The sequence below is a fragment of the Natator depressus genome, chromosome 1 (genome assembly GCF_965152275.1).
Source record: "Natator depressus isolate rNatDep1 chromosome 1, rNatDep2.hap1, whole genome shotgun sequence".
NCBI lineage: Eukaryota > Metazoa > Chordata > Testudines > Cheloniidae > Natator > Natator depressus.
This window is the reverse complement of record NC_134234.1, coordinates 176,594,548-176,608,540: the sequence shown is the minus strand read 5'-3', so window position 1 is coordinate 176,608,540 and position 13,993 is coordinate 176,594,548. Positions and strand designations below refer to the sequence as shown.

Sequence of the window (13,993 nt, the reverse complement as noted above, 5' to 3'; positions counted from 1 at the left end):
TATATAGCATAATAAACTCACACATGTTTAGGGATATTAAGGTGAACATTGCAGATGTGTTACATTCTATCTAACCCATTTCTTTCTCTCCCTCTCCTAATTATATATATATATACACTTATATATATATATATATATATTCTAGAATCTGCTTTTCTCATACCAGCCGCCTCAGTCATCCAGCCGCTTTTCAGTCTCTCAGACTGGTGACCTCACAATCACAAGTGTCCAGAGGTCTGACGTTGGGTACTATATCTGCCAGACTTTAAACGTTGCAGGAAGTATCACAACAAAAGCATACTTGGAAGTTACTGATGGTAAAGTGAAGATACTTTTATTTTACAGTTATCAATTTTATTTAAAACCACAACATCAGCAGTGGAAGAGCATGACTTCAATATTGTCAGGTGTCTTGATCTGGTTGCCCAAGTACATACCCAGGGGCTCGTGGTGGGATTGTCTTTAGGTGGCTAGCCTGAGCTGCTCCCCATGCTGCAGCATCCACATGGCTATTTTTAGTGTGCTAGCTCAAACAGAGCTAGAGCTTGTCTGTATACCCACTCAGGGGAGCACCCTCCCAGCTGCTATTTTGACATATCCTGAGTGATAGGACAGATAAGGTGAAATCCTGGCCCACCTGAAGTTAGTGGAAGTTTTGTCTCTGACGTCAGACGGGCTAAGATTTTACCCATGGAGCTTGGGTCAACTAACAAACTGAGTGAATGGCTACATGAAAAAATATATCATTAGAAAATCCTGATTGGTCAATAGCTGAGATTATTAGAGACATATTGATATTATCTGTGATATACAGGTTTTTTAAGTATTTTTCATCCATGGTATCATATCAGGATATTGCCACAGCTGTTAACTATGCAAATGCCAATTTATAATTTATTTTAAATTAAATAGCAAGTAAGTAAGACCTAAATATAAAGCCTATAGATATATACATTATACAGAAAATTACCTCCAAACCAAATATAATAGCCTACATTTATGTAGCATCTTTTCTCCATAAGGTCCTCCAAACACTTTACACACCTAACGAATTGAACTTCCAACTACACTGGGGATCATTTCAGCCATCTCCGGAGTGAGAGATTTAACAGTGTACTGCAACACATCAGAACAGGTTAAGACAAGGAAGTAAAGTATAAATCACACAATTGAAAATGCAGGGTGGCAATTAGGTATGCAAATGTAATTACCTGAGTTGGAATTTGGCCAAAATATCACTGTTAATGCTCTTTGGTTGTGAAAAGTGTCATGGGATCTTTAATGATCACAAATTATCAGGATTTCAGTTTTATGTTTCATGCTAACAAACAAGGTTTCAAGTCACATCTGCTCCCATTAGGCTGTTGAATGGATATTGTTTTAAGTTGCAGTTATTTTATAGTGTCAGCACATCTCAGGATATTATGAGCTAGGACAGGGATAGGCTCCAGGCCAATGGGGGCTGCAGGGAGTGGCGCACCAGGGCCAGTGGGAGCCACGATCGGCCGAGTTTGTCGACGCAGCAAGTAAACAAACTGGCCCGGCCCGCCAGGGGGCTTATCCTGGCGCACCACGTGCCAAAGGTTGCTGATCCCTGAGCTAGGAGGAGAAGCTACTGAAGTACAGTACCATAGGTTTCACTTCTGGGAAAATTGCTAATCTTCTGGTGGACACAACACATAGACAATAGTTTCTCCTTTGCATAAGTACTAAAAGTACTTTGTGCCGTTATTTAAATACAGCGTTGAAATGACTCATCACAGATAGCTAATTTATGTTGAGTGTAAGATGCAGTAAAATTATTAGAAATACTGTGAAAGAGTCTTACTATGATTTCAAATCAGTACTGTCAGATAATTTTTCACAGAACTGAGTATAAGGAAATGCTTGCAAAACATTTTTTTAATTGAAAAAGCTGATATTTTTCCAGACAGCAGCTTTGTACTTATTCCACCCTACCATTAGTCAGCTTCATACTAGGAAACTGTGTGTCTGCATATTTGCTGAATTATTCCCTTCCCATCTGCCTTCTTAGTTATCTGTAAACGAATGTTCAAATTCCAAATCCCAAATTATACCGACCCATCACATGGGAAGGTGTATATATAAAGTAAAGAGTGTGCCTTTTCAAAGAAACTGAGAAATCCTTTTTTGTTTCATTATCACATCTAAAGACTATGGAACTCAGTGTGCCTAGAAGATGCCAACTCACAACTTCTGACACCCCTTCACCTCTGAAAATAATATATTGTATATCATGTTAATATTCTGTAGCTGTGCATCATATTAATATACCCGGAATAATGCATGTCTCATACTTTAATTACTTGCTTAATTATCTTCAGTTTGTTTCAAAGCCTCAAGCAACTGCTGTTGCTTAGCTGATTAGAAAATTGCTTTCATTTGCAAAAATCCATTGCCTGTTGTTTCTTCTGGCAGTGATTGCAGACCGGCCTCCCCCCGTCATTCGACAGGGTCCTGTGAATCAGACTGTAGCTGTGGATGGTACGTTAATACTCAGCTGCGTGGCCACAGGCACTCTAATGCCCACAATCCTCTGGAGAAAGGATGGGGTCCTCATCTCTACCCAGGACTCTCGCATCAAGCAGCTGGAGACAGGAGCTTTACAGATCCGATATGCCAAGGTAGGTTGAAATGACAATGAATCTTTACACTGTTTGTAAAGGACCAAAAGCTTCAGCTCTGTAATATATGAAAATAATCTAAATCTCCACACACAAACATGCCACCTTAGTTCAGGATTTCACAGTTGCAGAGTAGTGTAGAAAGCCAAAAAACCAAAAAAGCCATGATGTTAATACCCTTACACCATATACATTCATAGCTACCGTGTTAAAAGAGGAAAACTTTTTCTTCCAGATTCACAGGTAAAATTCAGGGTTTAGTTTCCTGTCCCTATATAGTACCTGTTCTTATGCCTTTTTTGGTTCAAGATTACACATGCATATGTGGTACAAAGTGTATGGAAGGTAGATCTTGACATATATATAAAATATTTAAAGTGGTTAATCAGCTCTGTGTGGATGACTTCCTTGGGGAATTGGAGCAGGATACCTGGCCAATATTGCTGTTCATTCCAGACAAGTGGTATGATGTCTTAAAATATTGTACTGCTCTAGAACATCTGTGGTTATCTGTAGAGTCTTTGCGCCTTGGTAAATCAAAGTAATAAAATAAAATCATTTGTAAGACTTCTCACCCAGCAGTGTGCTACCTGATGATGTCATGATTACCTGGTCACAGGAAACACCAATGCACTGTGCCAATGCAGAATTTGAACCTCTGACCGTTCATTTCTGAGTATTGTGCGTGTTTTTTGTCTTTTTGTTTTTTGGTGCTGATAGTTGAGTATAGTCTCATTTCTTTGACCATAACTCTTTTGAATTGTGATTAAGTCACAGGTGGACAAATAATCCACTGTTCAGATTTGGATTATAATAGTATATGGGGATCCTTGTATTTGGTCTGCCACAGAGTAAAATTCACCCTAGTCCAGAGAACCCAACCTGTACATGGCCCAGTGAAGGTTGAAAAGCCCTGTTTTAAGGTTGAAATTTACTCCTGAGGCCCTGCATAAATCCCTAAGCACCACTTAAGTGGGAGTTTAAGTAGTGCATAGGCCCTTGTATGGGGCTTTCTGAGTTTATTTCTCCCCATGGACTTCAGTGGGAGTTTGGCAGGGTAAGGAGTGATTTAGTGATTTGTCTGGCAGTTTCGTTCATTACAGAATGAGAATTAATACATTAAAAAGTGTTGGCATTTTCCTGTGCCTTTAAATAGAATGGAAGAAGTATGTACAGATTCTCACTTAGCAGTGTGTGAAGGCCTGCCTTCTAACATGAGAAGTTTCTGGTAGGGAAATTCTAATGTATTTATCCATATGCTTGGTGATATACAGATTTGTAGTTACTTTTCCTGCCCACCGAGTGCCTGATTGTTCCAAATATTTATTTTCCTCTCTCCCCATTCAGCTCGGTGACACTGGCCGGTATACCTGCATTGCCTCAACTCCAAGTGGCGAAGCAACCTGGAGTGCTTATATTGAGGTCCAAGGTAAATCAATCAGGTTTTCTCTGCTTGACGAAAATCAGAAATTAACATGCAACATTTATCTAACTTGGTAATAAATTGATAATGCAGATGTGAACATCATTGAACCCCCACCTACTTTCTATCCATACTTAGCTATTTGTCCCTTTTTGTTAGAATTTGGAGTTCCAGTGCAACCGCCAAGACCGACTGACCCAAACTTGATTCCTAGTGCACCCTCAAAACCTGAAGTTACAGATGTCAGCAGAAATACAGTAACACTGTCATGGCAACCTAATTTGAATTCAGGTGCAACTCCAACGTCTTATATAATAGAGGCCTTCAGGTATTAGGATTCTCATGTGACCTGGTTGTACTTACAGTTTATATATGGTTCAATTAGCATACTCTAACCTGCTGTTCTGTGTGTTTTATCCTTAGCCATGCATCTGGTAGCAGTTGGCAAACTGTAGCAGAAAATGTGAAAACTGAAAGTTTTGCAGTTAAAGGGCTGAAACCTAATGCAATTTACCTCTTCCTTGTGAGGGCAGCTAATGCATATGGACTTAGTGATCCTAGCCAGATATCTGACCCAGTGAAAACTCAAGGTAAACCTATTTACTGAAGCATTTAGGCCCCACAATGTCTGTAATGATATATTACAGAGTAATGTTAGATGTGGTGATCATATTTATGCTAACTTCAAAATGATGTCTACAAGTCACTGCATCTACTAGATGGTAAACTTACATTGCTCAGAAGCTGCATTTTATTTAAAAGCTACTTGAAAAGGTTATCACATTGACATAAGGGAACCCTAATAATTTTTATCCAAATATAGTTACACCTAATTGAGTGACCCGTCTTAGCAGCACTGTTAGTCTTTGGCTTTGTGAAGTTTTCACACAAACCCCCAAATTCTGTGGAAATTTCACAATTTTCATACTATCAATTTAAAAGGAGAATCAAGCTGTGGTTAGGATTCACAGAGAGAGAGCATGTAGTATTATGTGCTGTATGTTGTATTGGGGAAGCAGAGAAATTAAAAATTTGGAGGATCAGGATACCACTTCACAAGTAAAGTGTAATCCTCAGCAAAATGCTTACTATTAAAGGTAAGTGCAGTGCGGGAAAAGAGACTTCAGTAAAGCCACAACCCCTGTAGTGAAGCAGATGGAATTAATGTCCCCACACTACTATAATAACATTGCATAAATATGAGTAAGGAATCATGTGAAATACAAACACTATTCCTCGGGCAGATAGAAGTCATGGGCCCAGTAATATAATTATAATAAATTGTAATAAATTTAGATTAATATAGAAAACAAATGAAGTTGTGACACAGCACGTAGGCACTGTGCAGTCAGAACTGTGCATTCATGTGTTTCCAATCTGATAACTTTATTGAATTCATGAGAATCAAAGATTGAGAAAATAACACAGATGTGAAAAACTTTTGAAGGTGAACCAGTGCAGACGGGGAAGTTCTTAATCTGATGGCCAGTCTACCTCTAAACTCACAACACTAGTTGTCACATAGGCAAATTACCCATTTGCCATCAGATGTTATAAAACATTCCTGAGAAAATGCACATACATAAATCTAACACAATATGCTATTTATGCTAAAAGCAAAATTCTCTCTCTCCTCATCACCATATTATCTGAGTGCCTTTCAAGTATTTACTCCTGAGGGAATTCTGTGCCAAAAAATTAAAAATTATGCACACAATAATTATAGCCTAAGGCTCTGGAGGAAGTTTGGGTGCAGGAGGCGGTTTGGGGTACAGGCTCTGGGAGGGAGTTTGGGTGCTGGGTGCAGGCTCTGGGCTGGGGCAGGGGGTTGAGGTGCAAAAGGGAAGTTGGGGTGCAGGCTCTGGGAGAGAGTTTGGGTGAGGCAGGGGTGTGGGCTCTGGGAGGGAGTTTGGGCTCTGGGCTGGTGCAGGGGAGGAGGGGGTGTTGGGTGTGGGAGGGAGTTTGGGTCCTGGGTGTGGGCTCTGGGCTGGGGCAAGGGGTTGGAGTGCATGAGGGGACCCTGAATTTGCTGGAGCCCGGGCACTACGAGCCCATACAAGTCACCACCCCTGCTAACCCTGTGTGCCTACCCCATGCCTCGCCTCTGTTTGGGGAGCAATCCCCCCCCAAAAAACTGCACATATCGTCATCACCCCTCCTCCCGCCGGCGTGGCTTCCCTTTGCTTCCCTGCTGTTTTCTGCAGGGAAAAGCAGGAAATGTGCAGTGATGCCGTTTTCTGTGGGCGTGCCGTCCTGCAGAATCCCCCCAGGAGTAAAAATTTGTGTCTTTAGCCTGCCTCGTGCATAATAAATAGACACCCCCTCAATGGTGATCCTGCAGGCATGCACGTCCAGTGCCTTTCCCCATCTCAGAGACTGCTCCAGGCATGCTGGAACAGACGCACTGCCTGGGCTGCTGGAGATGAGGCGCGTGTCCCCCTGCAGATCTTTTTTTGCATTTTTCAGCATGGGGGTACCGAAAAATACGGGCCCTATGAATTCTGCATCCCCGCATTGGTGCAGCATCCCCCCAGGAGTAAGTATTTCAGAAGAGAATTAACAATGATAAACTCTCAATTTCTTACTAACCAGCCTACAGGAGAATTAGTTTTATTAGTTTACTATGTGTGCGCGTGAGGACATGCATTGTTGTCTGTGAGTATATCTACACTGAAATTAGAGGTGTGACTGCAGAATGTGAAGACATACCTGAGCTAGCTCAGATAATACCTGTGAAGCTGCAGTAGCGTGGGCTAGCTGCTGGAGTGCATATCGCAGGTCCCAGTAAGTTTTATACAACCCATGCTGCTGACCATGCTGCCACAACTTTGCTTCTATTGTTATTTGAGCAGCTAGATCAAAGCTGCTACATGTGCTGCAGTCACACCTCTGATTGCAGTGTAGACGTACCCTGAAGAAGTTCCTGAGGGAAAGCAAATCAAAGAAATGAGTTTTACATTTAATTCAGATTGCTTGGGTTTTAGTCATTCTCTTGTGCGAATTAATTACACGATTTGGCTCAAGCTCCTGCGAAAGTTCCATCCTCTGCACCCACAAACTTCCCCTGTTGTATGACAGTTTCATTGTTCCAGTAGAGCATAGCCATCATGGGAGATCATGGTCACAGAGGGAGAGATGATCTCTCAAATAGTTAGGGCTAATCCCATGGATGGGTGTAAATAACAAGGCCTTGAAGTGATTTCTGTGTTCTATGGGAAGTCAATGTAGGGGCAATTCGCTGGAGTTTCGTCGATATGGCAACCCGTGTTGCTATGCAGGCAGGCTGCTGTGTTCTATACCAGTTGAAGTTTTTCAGGATTTGTGGCTTCAATCCTAAATCTGAGTTGTTATATCAAGCCTGAAACTCCCAAATGCATATATCACTGGGGCCTAGTGTGCTTCTTATAAGATGAGACAAAATAATCTGGTTAATTGAAGATGGAAGTGGATGTTTTTTGCTTTCGTGGCTATTTGGATCTCTAGTAGAATTGAGGAGATCAAAATGGCATTAAACCTGTATGCCAAATTAACAATCTCAGGGCATATGTCCTCAGTTGTGGGAAATGTTATAAAAGAGGTTAGTTCTTGAAAGCATTTCCCTCTTCCTCCCAGTATCACCTCACTCTCACATGAACTCCTCTCAAGCCAGAATAGGTCAAAATTGTCTTCTGGTCATGGAGGCTGATTGCTTTAGAGATCTTGTGCTAAATATAGTTCAAATGTGGCAATCCCCTTCTCCCCCTCTCACTCAGCCATTGCCGTTTTAGTATTAGTAAAGTCTGAACAATGTGCTTGGATCTGTTCAGATACAGAATATTGACAGTCTTTGCTCTGGAAAGCTGAAAGTTGAAATGAGAAAGCCAAAGAGTAGATAAGCTGTACTGAGTAGTTCAAAGGTGTAGTTCACAGGTATGAATGACAAGGTTTGTTAACCGTTTATTATATTGTTGGTGACTCAACTGTTGTGCCATCTTCTGTTTAGGCTGCTAATTATTAAGATGACTCTCCCTTTAAGCTCCAGGCAAAAGGATGGTCAGAGATTTACACAAATCCAAGTTGCAGAAGTTACTGTCTTTAAGAGTATCAGAAGGAGGAAAAGATGCATGGATTTGTGGACAATTTGGCAGAATGTTTTTCATTTGGATACAGTAGCTGCATAATGGTGTATTTATTTTAATCAGTCTTCATGGCTAAGCAGACAGATTTGTCACCCACTGGTTGCACATAGGCCACACGCTGATTATTTAGTTTTGAAATAATCCCACACTCTTATGAATATGTTGGAAGAGCTGTATAACAAATTGCCAGGTGGCATAGCTCTGACAGTCTCAAATGTGGACTGTGTTGCTGGATAAAGAATTTGTTCACATGCCAGTAACTTCGTACATATATAGATAGATAATTTCTTAATTTGATGCTCAGTGAATTATTTAAAAATACACTGGGTAATGGGCTGGAAATGTAACTATCCCCTCAAAAGTTACACTTTTTTATGTGTCCCCTTCATATTTTATATAAGCAATTTCCATAGGGAGGTCATCAACATTCTGCCGCTTTCACTCCTCAGATGGACTACCCACTTGCAACAAACTCATGGATCTGGCTTTGTTGCAGGCATGGATATGCACATACACCTTTCCTCTATGCCCCCTCTCTGGCCATTCTTGTGAACAGGCAGATATTGAAATTGCCAAGAATCCTACTGAATGTTTCAGAAAGAAGAATGCTTGTAGATTTCATAACCTTGCCTAAACACTAGAAAAGATTAGACTGAGAGAGTAGTATCATGGAGCGAAGTGTGTGTAACATGCTCACACATATCTGTGATTGTTTAAAAAAAAAATCAGCACTTTTCATTTCATGTGAATTTCCGAGCTTGAGATTTTCTCTGTTGCCAACATAGTTTTTGTGTATAATGAAGTGAAAAAAGGGAAATTATGAAATGAATATAAAAATACTGTACTCTGATATCCATGGTACACATACACTTCAGATATCATGGTGATGAGTGCACTATAAATGTATCATATGGGGAGAGTCATTTCTTTTCAGCCCAAGATGCTTTTTGAGAGTTGTACATGGAAAACATCCTCACCCCATTGTACCAGCTCAAATGATAGAACACATCAAATGGAATTCCTCTTTTCATATGTATGAACAATTCTTTCAACAATAAGAGACCAGTATTGGATTTGCAAATATCAAGGGAGACAGAAGGCAACTGCGCTTTGGCCCCTGCTCACTGAAGTCTCCTGCCCTTGGAAGACCTTGTATCTGTGTGGTTCATTTCCCCTCATTTAATTACTATACTACAGTTAATAGGTAATTAAAAACCAACAATAACACTTGCTAGAGTGCTACTGAATTTATTTTTAGACACACCTACTCTTCTGCCCCTCCTTGATTGTTTCCTCGTTTCTATGGTGTTTGGAGTGTGCTGTAGGAGATTCCCCTTCCCTGCAGGAAAGAGATATTTGCATGATGAGAGGTGATGCTACTGCTGTAATTTACCATAGTTATCCCTGACCTTGTTCTTTCTTTTTACTCCTTGCTCCCAACCCACTACCCACCCACCCATTTCTTCCCTCTCCCCACATTGCTTCCACTGAAAAAGCAGATTGGTTTTGGCCATTTTGCTGTGAAAATGCTTCACGTAGTTCTATTTCCTGCACATTTGGGCTCTTCTAGTGGGTACTGTGATTAAGCCTATTTGTCAATCAAGTTATGTACTTGGAAGACTCAATTCAGTTATAAGAATGGGTTCTTACATTGTTCCAGATGTTCCACCTACAAGCCAGGGTGTGGATCACAAACAGGTCCAGAGAGAGCTCGGGGATGTGGTTCTGCATCTTCACAACCCCACTATCCTTTCTTCTTCCTCAATTGAAGTTCATTGGACAGTAAGTAAAAGTTATAAAATGGGAGGTGGGTTTTGGGTAGGGAGAAAGGAAACTTTTATTTAAATCCCAATACTACACCGCACTGTTGATGGTGGAGTTAAACTATATCAAGAAGCTATGAAAATAGCTTGCTGTTGTACATGAAAATCATTTCATGTGTATTGGCACTTACAGCACTCCCCTGACTGTGCCTGTCTTAATCAGAACCTAGGTTATCTTCTCATTCTACAGAGAGTGCTGTGCCATATCCAGGGTGCTCAGCATCCTTTGTCAGGAGGTGAAGGGACTGATCCAAAGTCAAGTTCATGAGAGCCATTCCGTTGCATTCAGTGAGAGGTGCATCAGGCCCTAAGTCATGTTTGAGATAACACAATAGCTCCTCTGTCTATCAACCAGAGTTGCAGGAAGTGGTATGTGGTAGTTGCCATGCCCACCCACCCCAGATCAGATATTGAGAAATGCACTTCCTCCTACAGCACAGCAATTACTAGCTTAAAAGTGAACACACTTGCGGTGGGAAAGAAAAACACAATGGGAAACAATCACATTGGTCAGTAGCAGTTAGGTCAGAAGTATGGAGGTTATGATGGAAGAGGAGGAAAACCAGGGCAAGAAAAGAAAAAGATACTATAGGAGTCCCCAAGGGAGAGGGGTAGGAAGAGATACAGAGGAGGGACAAGGAGAGAGAATGGGAAGATTGGGGGCTTAGAAAAATTGAAGGAATACAGGGAAATAAATTGTGGCATGAAGGGGATGGATGAGGAGAAAGGAAAAAAGAAAGGAAGAGAGTACAGTATGAGAAAGGAATAAGTCTATTCAAGGAAAGATATAAGACAATGTAAATGAACGAACAGCTGTTTTAAGCAATATCAACTAGGTGGTCAGGAAAAGAGAGGGGCAACTCCACTCCTGGAGACAATTAATCCCAAGGGAATGGAGCTTTAAACTGTCATCTGGGCTCCCTTCTGATCAACTCAAAATATTGACAGGCATGATTCATAGATTCATAGATATTTAGGTCAGAAGGGACCATTATGATCATCTACTCTGACCTCCTGCACAACGCAGGCCACAGAATTTCACCCACCACTCCTGCAAAAAACCTCACACCTATATCTATGCTATTGAAGTCCTCAAATCGTAGTTTAAAGACTTCAAGGAGCAGAGAATCCTCCAGCAAGTGACCCGTGCCCCATGCTACAGAGCAAGGCGAAAAACCTCCAGGGCCTCTTCCAATCTGCCCTGGAGGAAAATTCCTTCCCGACCCCAAATATGGCGATCAGCTAAACCCTGCGCATATGGGCAAGATTCATGATAATGAAGTGATCACAAGATGCTACAGCTAGCATGGCGTAACTTTGTAAAGAAAGCATTTTACATAGTCAAGAACTGTAAAGAAACTGACTGCTGTGATGCCCAGTATTTACAGTGAAACCTGCAGTAAGGACCACCTGCAGCAGGCAATCTCCCGTTTCAACTGACCACTTAAAAACATCACCAAACTTCCAAGCATGATTTTGTTTGACCTTTAGTTACAGAACAAGCTTTTCCAGGCAGCCAATTTTTTTGGTCTCTTGGGTGGTCTCTGACTGCAATTTCAAAGATTAAGCATTACCTCAATTTTAGCGAGCAGCCATTCATCAGTCAGTTATTTGAAACAAAACATGTTGCTTGGGTATTACATTGCAAACAAACAGTTTTATTATGTCACCAGATAAAATAGTTTAAATGGGACAAATCTGAATGTTTTTAAGTAGACGTTTTTATTTTCAAATTTGCCTATACATCAGAAATCATTTATCAAAGTCAGTGACTAAAATATATTGAAAGCTGCACAAGACACCGATTCTATTAGGTAACCTCCTGTCTCAAGTATCCCCAAATATATTGACCCTGGTTCTTATTTACACTAAGGCCTTTGTACACTGCCAAGTGACATAAAGTGGCTTTACTGCAAATGACAATCCAGTCAACTGAGTGCAGTTTTGATCCACCTTTATTGGTCGCTTCCTTCCTTTAAAACGCTGATTTTTATTGGCCCTGTTGGTGGCTGCTTAAAACAGCACCAGTTCTACAGCACAGTAGCCCCCTGCTGAGTCACTGAGAATGGAGGAAGTGTTTGGATTTATCTGGCCTTTGACAGAGTCAAGCATAATCATCAGAATGTAGATAGTGCCACTTGGCTGCCCTTTAAAATCCACTTTGTCCACAAGGAAGTGGGGAGGAAGCAAGGGTCATTTTGTGCAAGCTGGGAGGCTTCCACTCCTCAGGAAGGTTGACCTGTTTCTTTGTTTGATTTCTGTATTCATCATCTGAACTATTAAAATATATACCCCAATCCGGCAAACAGATCCACCTAGGCAAACCCCTGCCCTGCTTGGAGCCCCTTGGCATCGGGGTTATTCATTTTACAAAATATAGAACGTGATTCACCATTTTGTTATCCCTTCATTGATGTCAGTGCCATTAGACTATCTTAAAAATGTATTAATGTAGTGGTGAATAAGGCCCATAATTTGCTGTAATTCCCAGGAATTTTTATCTGGTTCAGTAGCATTGTTTACGTTGGATAAAATAAATGGATAGTTCTTAGTATTTTGCATAGTACTACACGCAATGTTATGGTTTGTATTTATTAAACAGTCCATTAGGCGTTCACTAACATGTGTTTCTACTGTTCTGCTAGGTGGACCAGCAATCCCAGTATATTCAGGGATATAAAATTCTGTACAGGCCTACCACTGCATCCCACGGTGAATCTGAATGGTTAATTTTTGAAGTGAGAACACCAACCAAAAATAGCGTCGTCATTCCAGAGCTGAAGAAAGGTGTAAACTATGAAATCAAGGCCCGCCCTTTTTTTAACGAGTTTCAAGGAGCAGATAGCGAAGTGAAATTTGCAAAAACCCTAGAAGAAGGCAAGTACCAGCAAGTCTGTCTTCATCTTTTCTTTTTGAAGGAGTATTTCGGCCGGTTTCTCTCTGATACATTCATCATTTGATTTTGTTTGAAGTGCATACTGTATGAGAACACAGCAGTGCACAGTTGAGGAGACTGTCAGTGTGTTGGACTGATCATTATGTGACTTGTTTGGTGGCACAGAAGTAAATATTTAAAACTTTGCATGTGAGAGAGGCATGTGCAGAAATCCCCTCCAGAACATAAAAGGGAAATGTGTTTTTTTTTTTATCTCCAGTGCAGTGTGTTCTCCTCCCTGCTGAGTTCATGGTCTGGTCACAAGTGACTTGTATCAAATTCAAACACATACTTATCACTATCTAAAGTAAATAGCAGATACCGCAGAAATCATCAAAGTATTGTAGCTGAAGGAAGGAAACCACATTTTTAGGGCGCTTGTATATCTGGATCCATCACTGGTACAAAATGAAAAGATGATGAGTGAGAGCAACAAATACACTGGACTAAATTATGCATCTTCCTCTGTGCATGTGCTAGAAGGAGGGTAGGGTTCACAAAGCCTTTTCCCTCACCATAGCATTTTTACTTGCAAGGTCAAACATAATCAAAATGCCTCAGAGTAGACATTTCAGTGCATTGGTGGGGCCCAGACCTGCACCATACATTTTGGCTGCACTAGTTGAACAGATGACCCTCACTGCCTTCCCTCTAGGCCTCTGAAGCAGCCTCAAAAGAGCAGCACCTGAACCCAGAACATCTTAGGATGACTCTAATGGACCAAAAAAAAAATCTTCTCATTGAAAGTACCTACAAATAACAGGAGTTTAAGAAGTACATATTTTATTTTATTTTATTTTACAAAAAAGGGGAAACTGAAGCTCAGGGAAATTAAAGCCAACATTTTTGAAAACATCCACTTTTTGGTGCCTACATTTTGAGTGTCCAACTTGGCACACCAACAGCCTGGTTTTTCTAAAGTGATGAGCACCCAAAGGTCTTTGTTAGGTTAATTTGAGTGCTCAGAAGTTCTGAAAGGAAGGATCTACATGTCTCAGGTTAGGCACCAAAAATTAGTGGAATCTTTTTAACATTTTGATCTCAGTGTT

The 13,993-nt window shown here is 40.9% G+C and overlaps 1 protein-coding gene across 5 annotated transcripts in view; it reads left to right on the top strand.

Annotated features, from left to right (window-relative positions):
• ROBO1 (roundabout guidance receptor 1) overlaps nt 1-13,993 on the top strand; it is a 1,032,053-nt gene that overhangs the window by 951,361 nt on the left and 66,699 nt on the right. For all 5 annotated transcript variants that reach the window (XM_074971626.1, XM_074971617.1, XM_074971599.1 and 2 more), the window contains 7 exons: nt 146-317; nt 2,440-2,645; nt 3,993-4,074; nt 4,228-4,396; nt 4,492-4,658; nt 9,847-9,968; nt 12,655-12,886. In XM_074971626.1, the coding sequence (XP_074827727.1) occupies nt 146-317; nt 2,440-2,645; nt 3,993-4,074; nt 4,228-4,396; nt 4,492-4,658; nt 9,847-9,968; nt 12,655-12,886 (1,150 nt within the window). The remainder of the gene's footprint in view (nt 1-145; nt 318-2,439; nt 2,646-3,992; nt 4,075-4,227; nt 4,397-4,491; nt 4,659-9,846; nt 9,969-12,654; nt 12,887-13,993) is intronic.